The sequence below is a fragment of the Hevea brasiliensis genome, chromosome 10, assembly GCF_030052815.1.
Source record: "Hevea brasiliensis isolate MT/VB/25A 57/8 chromosome 10, ASM3005281v1, whole genome shotgun sequence".
Classification (NCBI taxonomy): domain Eukaryota; kingdom Viridiplantae; phylum Streptophyta; class Magnoliopsida; order Malpighiales; family Euphorbiaceae; genus Hevea; species Hevea brasiliensis.
This window is the reverse complement of record NC_079502.1, coordinates 91146092-91161161: the sequence shown is the minus strand read 5'-3', so window position 1 is coordinate 91161161 and position 15070 is coordinate 91146092. Positions and strand designations below refer to the sequence as shown.

Here is a 15070-nt window from a genome sequence, read left to right as displayed (position 1 = left end):
GTGTTGTGGGCTTCGTGTAAATACCTTCAATTCATGAAAATTCGACAGTTGCCTGGGTTTGTGAATTTCCGGCCAGACAGACCGGCTACCAAAAAAAGTCTCAGAATTGGGTCGAGATTTTGGCAACCCCACCATTGTCAGACCCCCCGAGTGCATTCCTGAGATTGGAATCGGTATAGGTAAACCCGAACTTTGCTTTTTCGTAATTTTCTAGTGCTTTAATGGGATTAAAAATTCATAAAATATTCGTGGTAACTCAGAAAATTATGATTCTTTTTGCATTAGCTTAGTAATATTGTTAAGGACCGCGGGGCAAAGTTTTAGAATTTTTAGAGCTTATTTGGGTAGTTTTTGCAAAAAAGGTCAATTATAAGGACTAAACTGTCATTTTACATAGTATGATTAATGACTGTTTGGATGAGCCCAAGAGGGGCTGTGTGATATGATTGAGTTGTGAATATAGAAGTGTGTTTTAACCCATTTGCAGGTTGGGTAGGTCCTAGGTATAGGGGAGACTCTGTCGGATTTTCGGCATGACTTAAGACATCCTTGGTCTTTTCTTAGTTTGTATTAGGTCAAATGTACTAAATAATTATAATAAAATTGTCAGGTGAGCCGGGACAGCCTTCTTCCTCCGCCCAGCCGCCACAGTGACTGTTGTTAAGTCTGTGAGTAAAAAATTAATTTTAATTGTAATTTCGATATTATTATATGTTCAAGCATGCCCATGCATCACTTATATGTATATATCTATGTAGTTAAACTCTAGGTACGTTTTATGTTGCATTCACAACTGTTAAAGTGCCATGGATGTTATTGTGGTAATTTGGAGCAGTGTGCGTGCGTTGGCATGCGTGTGGTATAGTGTTGGTTATGGACAGGACGAGTAGACACGGCTTGAGATCTTCGCTGGGACCTGGTCTCTCTCGGGGTAGACACGGCTTGAGTTCTTCGCTGAGACCCCGATTTGGTTTATTAAGTAGAAGTCCAAGCTGAGTTCTTCACTGGCACAGGTTGGATTAAGAGAGCTATATAGGGGATCAGCTCCCATATATATATTGTTTGACATTATCGGGTGTGTGAGTGCTCCAAATTACCTTTTTGCTGTTATGATGTGAAAATATTGTCGATGTTGCATTTCACTCTACAGGGTGCATTAGCTTTAAATAGTTATAGAGATTATGGTTAAAATTGATATTTTACTCTCTGAGTCGAACGCTCACTCCTATTCAATATTTTTCCAGGCTACAGGAGGATTATTGTTGTGGTTAACCTGCTTTTCTCCCTCGCAGGTCGTCTATTCATGCTTGTATAATTTTGTTAACTTCTAGAATTTTCGCATGTGTTAGAAATATTCATTTGATTTGGGTCTGTAATATTATTACCATGTTGGACCTGTAAACTTATTATATGCATGTATGCTAGACTGGATGAGGGAGCTGAGCTCACATTTATTTTTATGTTGTTATGAGTATGTGGAGGGTGAGCTGAGCTCCCCAATTGATTATATATCATGTTTACAGGTAGGGTGAGTCAAAAACTTCCCGTTGAAAGATCCATTTTATGGCCGGACTCTTTCCGGTTGAATTCTTGAAATTGTGCTCAAATGGGCCTTAGAGTTGGATTGAGGAATAATTATATTTACTACGGGCCTCAGGGGCTTTAGGCTGGCCCAGGTCCTAGTGCCGGTCCGACCCATAGGTTGGGTCGTGACACTTATTGTCCATGATTTATTTAGGGCAACTCTTTCCCCATATCTGCAAAGAACAATTGTTTCAGATATCATTTCTTAGCTTTGAGTTGAGGAAACATCAATGACGTGGAAGACATTTTTTTATGAGTTTTGAATTAAAGAAAAGAAGAAGGTTGATTGGAGAAGTTTGCAAAAAAAAATTACTTCAGATATCACTTCTTAGCTTTGAGTAGGGTATCACTTATAAGAAAAACATTTTTTATCAGCTTTGAATCAAAGAAGTATTTAATACATAACCAAAAAGAATGAAGGGAAGGAAGAAATCTTTTGATTTTGGGGACTAGGGTTTAAAATTTAGAGTTGATTTTTAATTAGCAATTTTTTAGTTGAGGGTGGAATTACGCAATAATCAATAGTTTTGGGTTATAATTTGCCATGTTTGGGGTGAAATTGCACATTTTTTAAAAGTTTAGGGTTTCTTTAGTAATTTCCGAAAAAAAAAACATAATTATCAATTAAGCATTACCGTTCTCTCCTGCCCCTGCATCAGCAGAACTAGCGCAAAAATATCCTTCTAGAGATCCTTACGGAGCCCCAGTGGCGAAAACTATCTAGTTCTACCTGTGATGTGATTATTCATAGACTTGTGGGACAAAAGAAGAAGAAATGCAGAGCACATACGCATACAGGGCTCCTGCAGTTTCTACTCCACATCTGAACCTCTCTAATTCAAAGCCCAGGCTATCCACTGCTTCACCAAATCAACCTCAAACCCAAGCCCAAAAGATCTCTCAATATCGTTATTACAATAGTGATGGGGATATCGATAATTCCGCAGAGGTGAAGTTTACATTACCAGCCCATGTAAAATCCATAACAAGTACTTCAAATCCGTTTGTGAAGCACTGCGTCAAGCTCCGTCACAGCTCCTCTTATCGCCACTTCCATGGTTCAGCTCTTGTTGTAGGTACTACCCCTATCAGGTATTTTTTGCGTTCTTTCTGAAAATTTTGCTAATTAACGTCCCAAAGTGCTATATGGATCTCTGTTGTTTTTTGTATTTTTAATTGTGTTGTTAACGATTATCTCAAAATGAAATGCTATTAATGCTTTGCTTTTCTTTCGATATGTTTGATTGCATATTTTCTGTGTCTGGGAATGGACCACTTGTGGAAACTCTCTGGAGATTTTACCCTTTGTTTGGATCCTTAATTGGGCAGGGGAATTGCAGAGAAATTAAACAAGAGAAATGAAGAGAAAAGAAAAGAAAGAACTTTATGGTCTTTGGATAGATTATTTGACTAGGAGAGAAATTGCAGGGAAATAACTACTACACTTTTTTTCCCTTTAATGTCTATTAAATTGTGGAAGGACATTTGAGTATTTTTACTTCACCAATTTCTATTTCTCTCCATTTCCCACGGATTTGGAGAGAAATGTCATGGGTTAATTACAAACCAGTTGAATTTCTCTTCTGTTTCTCTTCTCTCCATTTCTCTCAATTCAAACAAAGGGTTAAGTACTGACTTTCTATTAAAAAGGGAAAGGTTGGGGGGCCGGGGGGGTGGGGTGGGGACCAAGGACTAGTCACTAGTATCAGATAAATAAGCTCTATTCAAAACATAACTCTAAAATCTAAGTAATCGTTTTTTAAATCTTGGTTCTTGGTGGCATTCACGCTGGCTTGGTGATGTGGTATGCTGTGCTGATCAGTTGAGCATGCCACAGATGTATATTTCACAATTTTGCGGTAAATTTTTGTCCTAAAACAATTTTGCAATCCCTGCTAGGTGAGTAATGCCTGTAGCAATTAATAATGCCATAAACTTGCACAGAAGCAATTCTGAATGGTATAGTATCCAGCATATTGAACTATTGATTTTTGATATCTAAAATTGGATTTCTTTCCTTAAAAGTTTAGAGTGGACAACACTTTCTGGAGTTTAGGAGATTGGATTTTTTGCATTGACAATTATTCAATTGAAGTTGTTTCTCGTATGTATTTTACTTGTCTGCAACTTGGTTCAACATTAGCCTCATGCCTATCAATGTTGTCATTTGGATAGTAAAGCGCTTATGAGACATGTACTCGTACAGGGAGATATACGAATTTCAGAAGTCATCAGAAGAGAGGACTGTTGAAATGGAGTGTCTAATTCTTCTTGATAAGGCTAAGATCCCTGAAGGATTCAACAACTCTACTCGCACTTTGCGTGTGAGCGCTTTGGTGATGAAAAAACTTTCACAGTTGCAATCTACTGAATCTATTGAAGCAATTGCCCTGATGCGATTTCCTACGAGCTACTTTGTTGTAGCTAATCATCAAAAAGATACAGATTGTCGGAAATGGTTCCCAGCTCCACATCGAATTCTAGTCCTCGAGGGGATCCAGGTTATTCTAATTTCTAACTTTTCTGCAATTGTTCTTGCTGTTGAACTGATGCTGCTTTTTCTTCTTCCATCGAGTATAGTCCTACAAGTATAAGGAAAAAATTACAAAGAAAAAGAAGAGAGAGAGAGAGAGAGAGAGAGAGAGCATACCCATGTTGGACATGGGTGTTTATCGAACAATTGTACCTGGGTCCATTTTACCTAGCCAAGTACTGATATAACATAATATTGAGCAAAATAAACAGTGAAGTTATAGGTCATTACTTGGCATAACAGTAAAAGTATTGGGCTTGCCACCCCAGGAAGCAAATTCAAATCTGTAGAGCAGTTACTTCATGCAAAAAAGTTGTGGGAGCCTGTATCCAAAGTTTCTCTACAAAAGTCCTAGGTTCAATGAAGCAGCGAATTCATTTTATGAGGGTGTGAAGCTTGATCCTTATAATAGGGAGCTTGTTTTGGTATTTAGGGAAGCTGTTGAAGATGGGAGAAGGTTTTATGGTGCAGATCAAGAAAAATCATAATATCTTCATTGACAAATGAACATCAATAACAGAGATAAAAAGTTGTGGACGGCTGCCATGCATCTTCCCCCTTTTCCCACTCCCCTTTTCCCTTCTCTATGCTTAGTGAGAAACTGTAAGCATATCGTTGTTTGTTGTTGAAGCTCCATGGCAAAAGAAAAAGAGAGGTTGTGTACCCATGAGCTAATAATATTTAACAGGTACCTAACGAAAAAAAAAGGCCCTATAAAAAACCAAAACAAGAGGCCACTTTCCCTTCTGCAATCTTCCTTTTTCTTCTTTGAAACTCAATTTCCCTTCTGCAATTTTCCTTTTTCTCCTTTGAAACTCAATTTCCTAATGGTGCTTTTGTAATTTCGAGCCTATCTATAAATAAGCCCTAGTGAATGTAAAGCATGAAACTATGTTGATCATAACCACTTCTTGTGCAGAGGAACTGTAATTATTTGAAGTCCCTTACATATTAGTTAATTACTTCTCCTGCTGCCTCGCAAAATATATTCATTTGGTGATTGAGTCTCAAACTGCTGTTTATTCTTATAGTTTTCTGATTGCACCTGCTGGCAATGATTTAAGGAATTAAAGGAATTACGTGGACGTAAATATCACTAACTAATGAGTGCTGTTCACTGTAGGATCCAGGTAACCTGGGAACATTGGTCAGATCAGCTGTGGCATTTAGATGGGTAAGCAACAACCTGCAAAACTCATCTTTTCCCTCTACTTTTTGAGCTTTTTTTTTGTTAATTGTTTGGTGCATTCTATCCTATGCATATATAAAATTTTCCCAATTAAGTTACAACTTGCGTTCATACTGATTGGCTTGATACTCTGGTGCTTAGCTTAACTAAGAATTAATTGTAATTAAGTTGTGGATAGCTTTATGGATTATTTTCTTTCATTCTGCACAGTTTAGGGCTGTTATATCCTTTTTCATTAATTCACCCTTTGCTTTTTTAAGTTTGCCTGTCCTTTTCTCCTGCAATTTCAACCTTCTATACCACTTCATTGTGATGTATCTAAGTTTGGAACTGTTTGAAAATTGTAATCCTGAATTCATTTATTGAACACTAGTTGCCCTATTTACCTGTCAACATCATCAAGGAAATGGCTGTGGTTGTTGCAAGCCACAATTTTTCTTCCAATCAGATATTTATCCTTCAATTTAGTGAACAGCAGGTTCAATTATTCAGTGTTGGATCCACAGGGAGGGGAAGCAATTGCGCCTCCCTCTCCAACATTTTGGAAAAACCCTTCACAAATATTATATGTTGTAAGAAAATTTTATCACTTGCTATTATCTGCCCCCTCATACTATTTTTAAAATTTTTATTCTGCCCTCTCAAAGTAAAAAAGTATAATTCTTTTAGTTAGAAATTAAAATTTTGATTAAGTTAATGAAAATTTTAGTTAAATTTTTTAGCTAAAATGAACTTATAATTATGGGGATGAACAATTATTCTAGAGAAAATGTAATGGAATTGCTTGTTTTTTTAAGTTACAAGACCTGAATTTAATAAAAGGGTGACCTAGTGCATGAAACATCCCATTTGGGTTTTGGGAAAGGTTGATGTAATGCAGCCTTACCTCTTGCAGGGAGGCTGTTTCTGTGGTATGAACCCATGACCTCCAAGTCACAAATAGAGTAACTTTACCGTTACACTAAAACCACCCTTTAGACATGACTTTAATGTTGAAAAAATATTTGCATGCTTGTAAATAAATTTCATTTTGAATATTTCTTCGAGAAAGACTAGTTGCATTCAAAAGTTTATTTAGAATTGACTTTTTAAATTTGACATTGATCAAAATTGTACTTCCAAAAGATGTCAATAATTTTAAAGTTGTGTCAAATCTGACTAAAGACAGGAAAATAAAAAATTATATAACCTTTTGTTGATATGTTAATCTACTTATGTTAATTTTACTTGTGTTTTTTGTAACAATAGAATGTATGTTTTTTGCTATGAGAATTATTAAAACAAAACTGCACAATAAAATGGATGGTGATTTTGTTACCAATTTACTTATCATTTACATGGAGCTGAAAAAATTGATATTGATTAAATTATTGTGGCATTTGATGCAAATAAAGAGTGGTGAATGCAATTTAGAATGTTTAACATTAATAGATGTGTACATATATAAGTTGTTATGTTCTTACTTTTGTTTTTATTATTTTAGTTGAAGATGTATGAATACATACAATCTTTTAATGATTTTTTAGTTGAATTGAATTTTTTATTAATTATTTTATATAAATGTATTTTCGTCCCCACAAATTTATGAGCCTTGATTTGCCACTGCAATTTTTCCCTCCATCAAATTGTTCTTTGGATGTTTGTTACATCAAATGCATTCCTTAGGTTGAGATTCTAGTTGAGTTGTTATTTCTTCACCTTTAATAGCAGAAGATTTGATACGGTAGCAGATATGAACAGGGTGGTATTTTCCTACTTCCCGGCTGTTGTGATCCATTCAATGACAAAGCACTCAAAGCTAGTCGAGGAGCCTCCTTTCAGGTCCCTATAGTTGCAGGCAGTTGGCAACACCTTGAAGCTCTCAAACATGAATTCCAAATGAAATTGCTTGCTGGCCACCCAGCAAGTAATGATGAACTGAAACCAGTGTCGCAGTTATCTCAAGGGCTTGCAGATTCTTTAGCTGATGTTCCATTATGCTTGGTTTTGGGCAGTGAAGGGCATGGCCTTTCAGAGCAGTCTCTACAAGAATGCGAGCTTGTGAGCATACCCATGGCAAGAAACTATGAGTCTCTTAATGTAGCTGTTGCGGGTGGCATTTTCTTGTACATGCTGCAGCCTTAAAACCAAAGAATTCTTTAATGCTTTCTATTTGTCTTCAAAAAAGCTTGGTTAGATAGCTAGAGAAGTAGAGAGTAGCTGACATGACCTTTTACTTGCAGAGCAGGTTTCAAAGACTGGTGTGGTTGAATTTTGCAGGCTAAATTGCTTGCCTTTCGTGAAAAGTTAGAAATACCAATGAAAAACTTCGATAATTTACTATTCATGTGTATAAATTGAAAATATGGATCTCCCTTAATTAAAAAAAAAAAAGTTCATGTCTAGTAGTTCTTATAATTGCTTGTATGAACGTATTTAAATTAAAATGGGAAAACATTAAGACTAGTTTAGTGATAAAATCACTCATGGTGCTAGTATTTTATATAAATATTATATTATTAGATTTAGATATGCAAAATTATTATTAATTTTATAAGTAGTTTTGAATTTGAATTTTAATAAAAAAAATTATTTTATATATATATATATATATATATATATATATGCAAATTTTATAATGTTATAAATTAGTGTAATACTATTCAACTAAAATTTATTAGTTATTATTTTACAATAGAATTTATTAATTATTTTAGTATTATATTATTTTGTTAATAAATAATTAAATTGAAAATGAAAGCATTTTCTTTTTAACAAGTTTTTTTTTTAATCCATTTCTTTCATTAAAAATAAAAATGGTTCCATATAGAATTTTTTTTGTTTTTTCCAAAAATGCTACCATTGATTATTAGCACGGCAGGCTGAGCAGCGAAAGTCCACTCTGCCACTTTCACGCTAAACTGAACCTTCGCAGCTCGTTCCGCAGATTCCGATTTGGCTCCTTTTACTCAATCAATCCCTACTGCACACTCCACCTCTACCACCACCGTTGCCAGCGGACACTGAACAGTCTTTATCATCGGAAACCACATTTAAGTTCCCCGGCAATGTCGGCCGGAAAGCTCCAACAGCAAGCGTCACAACACATGTGTTCTCTAAAAGGTTCACTCCTCACTCTCGCTATCCTAACCCTAATCTCATTCGCTTACCTTCCCATCAATTCTCTCCAATCCTCGTCTTCATCGTCCTCCTCCATTTCTTCTCCTCTGCTCTCCAGTTCCGTTGTAAAGCAGCCACAGGAAGGGACGGTTATAGAGACGGAGACAGAGACAAACAAGGAAGGGAAATTATTTGAGGATGAGATATCGGATCTGTACTACCTGCCTCAGATTTTCAAATTGAATTACGAGGCAATGGAGAGGGACTTCAAAGTTTTTATATATCCCGATGGGGATCCCAACACCTTTTATCAAACACCTAGGAAATTGACTGGCAAGTACGCTAGCGAGGGCTATTTTTTCCAGAATATCAGAGAGAGTCGCTTTCGGACTGAGGATGCCGATCAGGCTCACCTCTTCTTTATCCCCATCTCCTGCCACAAGATGCGAGGCAAGGTAATTGTTTCTTGCTCAAAGTAGTGGTATTCATAGATGAGGCATTGCCCTCGTTTTTTGATATTATTAGCTTTTCTTCAGTAGGATTCCTAGTTTGTCGTCAACTGAGGTCAGTTACAACACAATGCATGTAATTTGCTGATAAAGTTTTTTGAACTACCTGTGAGTGATTTCAAAGAAAAAGGAAAACAGCTACCTATAAGTTAAAAGTTAACTAAATCAAGAAAGCAATGTCCACCACTTCTTCTGTAAAATGGAGAATACTACTTCAGTGGCGGGTCACATAGAAATCTTTCCTGGAGTTGTTAAAGTGAAACAGAATATTATTTCTAGGCATGCAAAGTTGTGTCACAGTTGTACAATGCAGATGGATCTTTTCCCATTTTTTTATGCCAAAAATTTTTTAACCTGTGGAGTCTGCTCTTTTTTACTTGTGTTACTGAGGGATACCATTAGTTCATGGTGAGAATCTACTTTTCATGGAAATTCAGTCGCAATTACTCAACTAATTAGTTGACTAGGACAACGGATTAATGAGAAGATAAGTCTATGCAAATTTTTGAATTATCAAAATATACATTCTTATAAAATTTTACATCTCCATAAGCAAACAATATAATTCTATTAGGAAAATTGCCGATTCTTTCTTAAAGATGATAAAAATTTTTAAGTGTGAGTCTTTAATTAGGTGATTATGGGGAAATCCTTTGATTTGAAGGTAAAGGTCTTGAAAATTTACAACACAGCAATTATCGCTTGTTCCTGTGATTGTGTTGGTTGATCATATTCATCAATTTTGCCTGTCTGGTGTTATTCTCTATACTTTGATACATGATCGTCTGCAACTTGTGAGGCAATCTTTTGTTGATGACATCATATTTTCTTTGTTGAACCTTGTATAGCAATGTTGGTTTAATGGATTAAGTTCCTTTCATTATCTAACCTAGAATTGGGTTCCTTTATCTAATGGTATATGATGTTCTCTCTCTCTCTCTCTCTCTCTCTCTCTCTCTCTCTCTTAGGGAACCTCCTATGAGAATATGACCATTATTGTTCAGAATTATGTGGAGAGCTTAATAGCAAAGTATCCCTATTGGAACCGAACATTGGGTGCAGATCACTTCTTTGTCACTTGTCATGATGTTGGTGTAAGGGCAACTGAAGGAGTTCCATTTCTTGTAAAGAATGCAATACGAGTTGTGTGCTCCCCAAGCTATGATGTTGGATTCATTCCACACAAAGATGTTGCTCTTCCTCAAGTATTGCAGCCATTTGCCCTTCCAGCTGGAGGGAATGATGTAGAAAATAGGTAACATCGTGAAATATGAACTTATGAACATTGATTTTAGGGGTTCAGATCAGTAATCAGTTGTATCCTTATTATGTTACCAATTGAGATTTAAGCAATATGTATAAGTTCATGTTATCTAACTCAGATGCTCACTGCAATTTAAGAGCTTTGTTCACTTCTATTCTTGTTGTGTTGCAAAACTGGACCATTCAATAGTTTTATCAAGTTTCTCTGAAGCCCTGGTCTTCTCCTTAGTTCATTGTTAGCCTTCAGTCTCTTTCTGTTATCATATGGTTGGGAAATTGTGGTCAAGATTTTGTTAAAGCAGCATTGCTACCAAAAACCACTCAGATTAACTGCAGTTTCATCACTTCTTAATGATGAATCTAATCTCTGGAATCTTAAATACAATTGATATTAGCATCTACTCTGTTTTGTGTATTGTCATTTTTGGAAAATGGTTATTAGAATGGCAGTAGCTCTTTGATTGAGTTTTTACCTATTTTAGTGGTTGTCAATTAATGTATGATGAATGCCCTGAAAGGATGTTAAATGGTTTTGAACAAGAAACAGTCTTTCCATAAGTTCCTTGCTTAACAATAAGCATTCTTTGCAGGACAACACTTGGTTTTTGGGCTGGTCATAGAAACTCTAAAATTAGAGTCGTTTTAGCACGTGTGTGGGAGAATGATACAGAGCTTGATATTTCCAATAACAGAATAAGTAGGGCTACTGGACATCTAGTGTATCAAAAGAGATTTTACAGGACTAAATTCTGCATATGCCCTGGTGGCTCTCAGGTCAACAGTGCTCGCATAGCTGATTCAATCCATTATGGATGTGTTCCTGGTAAGTATTTGCGATCCATTGTTATTTCTTGAACATATTTAAGAATAGTATGCATATGCATGTACTTTTTCACTTGTCAGACAATGAAGATAATGTTTAAAATCTATAGCCAAGGTCCCCACAATCCCCTGATCCAATTTCAAAAGGAGGGTGAAGAAAAAGGGCCTATAGTAAGATTAGTATTTCATTTTCCTTTTCTTTTTTCTCATTGCTTACTTATACACAATAGTTATTTAAGTGGAGGTTAGCAAGCAGGGTGGTAGACCCGACAGAGGTTCTGGCCTTTGCAACTCCTTGCAGAGTGTTCGGTGAAAGCTCATTCTTTCTAATCTTTTTAGTTATACGGCACAACTCAACTCAACTTAACTAAGCTTTTATCCAAAAAATTTGGGGTCGGTTATATGGATTTGCTTTTTCTACTCTAAACGATTTTGGGTTAAATCCTCAAAAATTTAACTGGAGTGTCAATTTAGGTCTACCCATTTTTTTCTTTCTATCCTCTAACCTAATGTGCTCTACTTGTCTAACTGGAGTCTCCGTATGTCTAGTTATAAGGCACAACTGATAATTATTATTACTTTTTTTAATTTATATATACTAATTTTGATTACCTCTTTAGTTAGCATGATGAGGGCCCCCTTTTACACATGCACATCTGATGCACCTTTGTTTCTGGACTTATAACTTGAGTCTGATACTCTGGTTATTTGCTTTAGTTCTAGTTTAATAACCTATTTTTGTTGTCACAAGGTTAATGGTGGGGAGTGGCAAAATTGCATACTTAATTCAAGGGGAAATTTCACCTACCGTCCCTCAACTTAGAGGGTTGTTTCATTACCATCTCCTAACTTTAATTTGTTTCTTAAATTAATTTGGTACTCACGATGTCCTTTTGGCCAGATTCCGTTGGGGACTCCAGTGAATTACTGAAATGGTGCCTCCAAGTTGATTTTTTTCAGAGTTAAAAAAATCAACTTGGAAGCACCATTTCACTAACACTCTCTGCTTTTGAATTTCCGTCTCCTCACATTTTAGATTTTTCTCACTCTTGCCTTTCCAGTCCACTTTTTATCTCATCCCCTGATGACCTTCAATTCCTTCTCATTTAAAATTATGACCTTCAATTCCTTCTCATTTAAAATTATCTTCTCTGTTCAAAGAACAGAATGAATCCTAAAATTTTCCAAATTTGGAAAATGCCATGCCACTAACCATCTTTTCTTTTACCACATGGCTAGCTAAAGCATCTCCTCAATTTCCTCTACTATTCGTAATTTTATTCATTTCCATTTTAGTAGCATCTAAAGAGTTATACCTTATTGAAGATACTGACACCACTCTTGATACCAACCTTAGCGAAAAACAGATCATTACAAAAAGCCTCTTCTTGAACCCATCAAATTGAAGCAACCACCAGAACACTCTCAATTTCTCTAGGTCTAAAAACCTGGAAACCACCCCACCAGAAATTATGCCATCTTGGAAACCGCACTCGCCATCTCTGCTAAAAGAGGAGGCAAAAAGGACGAAGAGGGGGAAAAGGTCAGTGGCGAAGGAATGGGGAGGGGGAAGAGAGGCAGAGGTGGAGGAGAGATAGGTGGGAGGAAAGAAATGGTGGGTGGAGATTGAGGTTGGGGTTGGTGTTAGGGAATAGGGACAGAGGAGGTGAAGAAGCAAGCAACAATAGCCATGTTTGGGAGGAGGTGAGTAGGGGTGTGAGACATGTGTTTGGATTTGGTTTACAAATTTGGTTTGGTTGGTTGTTTAAGAAGTAGAATGTGGTTTCCTTCTTATGTTTTCTTTCTCGCTTTTCAATTGAGTGTGTTATTGTTGTCAAATTCAGTGAAAATTCAAAGAGCTTTCGTCACCAGTTTTTTAGCATTTGGCATCCACATTTCTTTCTTTCCTCACTTCAATTTTTTTTTTTTTTGGAATTTTCCAAATTTGGAAAATCTTAAGAGTATGTTCACTTGTGGAAAATTAGGGCATTCTTTTGAATTTTTTTTTAAGAAAATTGAAAAATAGAGTTTTGTATTCACATGTGTTAGTTTTCCAAATGAAGAACTAGAAAACTAGTTTTTTTTTTCTTAGTTTTGTAAAATTTAACTAAAATTTGAAAAACAATTTCAGTTGTTTTTCATTATTTTCCTTTATAATAAAAGTTTTTTTTTTTAGTTGCTTTTCAAATGGAAAATAACGACTTTTCTATGTTCAAAATTGCACTATAACTTTTCACAACTAAAATTAAATAATTATTTTGGAAAATATTTATTTACAATGACAAAAAATTAATTATATTATTATAAAAATAAATAATACATTAGAAAAATTTTAAAGTAAAATAAGTTTTCTAAATATATTTTATAATAATGTGTTTTTAATTATAAACGATATGAATAATTTTTAAAAATTTTTTGAATTAGAAAATTGATTTTTATTATTGACAGGTGAGAACGTGTTTTTATGTTTTTACTTATTTTATATGGAAAATGAAAATTGGAGTTTTCTTATAAAATGAAAAACAAAAAATTATTTTTCACCATAGGATTTCTTTTTTCTTTGAACAAAGAAGGTGATTTCAAGTGAGAAGGAATTGAATGTCATCAGAGTGAGAGATAAAAAGTGGACTGAGTGAGAAAACCCAACGAGTGAGGAGAAAGAAATTCATAAGGAGGGGGAGTGTGCAGTGCCACATTGAGGAGAGAAATTTTTTAATTATGAAAAAGCCAGCTTGGACGCACTATGTCAGCGGTTCGCCAGAGTCAACAGAATTTGGCCAGAAGGACATAATGGAGTATCTAATTAGAGTTTAAGGATTTTTAATAAGCAAATTAAAGTTGAGGTACGGCAATGAAACAACTTTCTTAGTTGAGGAGAACTAGGTGAAATTTGCCCTAGTTGAGTGATGTTAGGTGCTTGATAGTCTGTTAACCTGTCTTGGTATTCTACATTTTCAAAGGAATTGCAATGCACTGGTTTGTTTGACTGAGGTTTGGGCTTTTATCTTAAAAATGTGTAATAATCGGTTTTTCCTTCATTTGTGTCCCTTCTTTGGCAGTAATATTATCCAACTACTATGACCTGCCATTCAATGACATTCTTGATTGGCGAAAATTTTCTGTCATACTTAAGGAGCAAGACGTATACAGCCTCAAGCAAGTTCTCAAGAACATGTCTGATGATGAGTTTGTATCTTTGCATAAGAATTTGGTTGAGGTAGAGATCATAACTTAAAAACTTTGCTTATTTTGTCCAGTGAATATGTTTTTGTCATAGAGCTAAAGATGTCTTAGACTTGGTAACTTCATGTTCCATGCCTGTTATTTACTAATGACAATTTCTTGTGGCATGTTATATTAGGTCCAGAAGCACTTCCAATGGAATTCGCCTCCAATCAAATATGATGCATTCCATATGGTCATGTACGATCTCTGGCTGCGTCATCATGTTATTAAATATTAACTGGATAACGGGTGCGTTTCCAATTAACTTTTGTATACGCTTAAAGGTTGCACGCTAACAACCCAAAGCTTGTAAATTATTAATGTCATACTTAATGACTCTTTGTGAATGGGATTCTAAGACAATTAAGGTCATTATTTAATTTGTTCTTTACATTCACCTTTTGCATCTTTTGTATGCAGATACGATCTGTGATTCTTGTTCTGATGCCTAATTATATATCATCATATCTAAAGCCCAATTCCTGCTTTGAAGAGACCGAAAAGGCAACTGGGTGTCAATTAATTTTGCAGTTAGGGAAATCTCTTGATAGATAGAAGGAAATGACCATCGACTTCTTGGTCTAAACCGGAACTGCCTTACTTGCATATTTTATTATTTTTGAGCTGAATTTCTTTTGGATCCACTCTCTATTTGAAAAATTTTTTAAAAAAATTATTTTGAAAAAAATAAAAATTATAAATAGTATTAAACTCAAATCACCTATATACAAAATAATTGCGTTATCTCGGGTCAATGGATTATAATGCACTATTATGATCTAGATGGCTTTATATTGAGAAGAGTAAACTCCTTGCATAAGTCATCTTGTATCATTAGTTCAACCT

The 15070-nt window shown here is 35.3% G+C and overlaps 2 protein-coding genes across 5 annotated transcripts; both read left to right on the top strand.

Annotated features, from left to right (window-relative positions):
* Positions 1-2237: 2237 nt before the first annotated feature.
* Positions 2238-7690, top strand: LOC110632699 (uncharacterized). Of its 2 annotated transcripts, none has more exons than XM_021781015.2 (4): positions 2238-2676; positions 3791-4085; positions 5248-5291; positions 7037-7690. In XM_021781015.2, exons 1-4 carry the CDS (start codon positions 2360-2362, stop codon positions 7428-7430), a joined length of 1050 nt encoding a protein of 349 aa, XP_021636707.2. In that variant the 5' UTR covers positions 2238-2359; the 3' UTR covers positions 7431-7690. The 2 variants fall into 2 exon arrangements, with proteins under 2 accessions (XP_021636707.2, XP_021636708.2); XM_021781016.2 differs by having other exon boundaries at positions 5241-5291; positions 7047-7690.
* A 402-nt stretch (positions 7691-8092) lies between these two features.
* LOC110632698 (probable glycosyltransferase At5g03795) lies at positions 8093-14755 on the top strand. Of its 3 annotated transcripts, none has more exons than XM_021781013.2 (6): positions 8093-8860; positions 9883-10169; positions 10768-11000; positions 14059-14216; positions 14361-14473; positions 14645-14755. In XM_021781013.2, exons 1-5 carry the CDS (start codon positions 8354-8356, stop codon positions 14460-14462), a joined length of 1287 nt encoding a protein of 428 aa, XP_021636705.2. In that variant the 5' UTR covers positions 8093-8353; the 3' UTR covers positions 14463-14473; positions 14645-14755. The 3 variants fall into 3 exon arrangements, with proteins under 3 accessions (XP_021636705.2, XP_021636704.2, XP_021636706.2); XM_021781014.2 differs by lacking the exon at positions 14645-14755 and having other exon boundaries at positions 8206-8408; positions 8524-8860; positions 14361-14615; XM_021781012.2 differs by lacking the exon at positions 14645-14755 and having other exon boundaries at positions 14361-14615.
* The last annotated feature ends 315 nt before the right edge of the window (positions 14756-15070 follow it).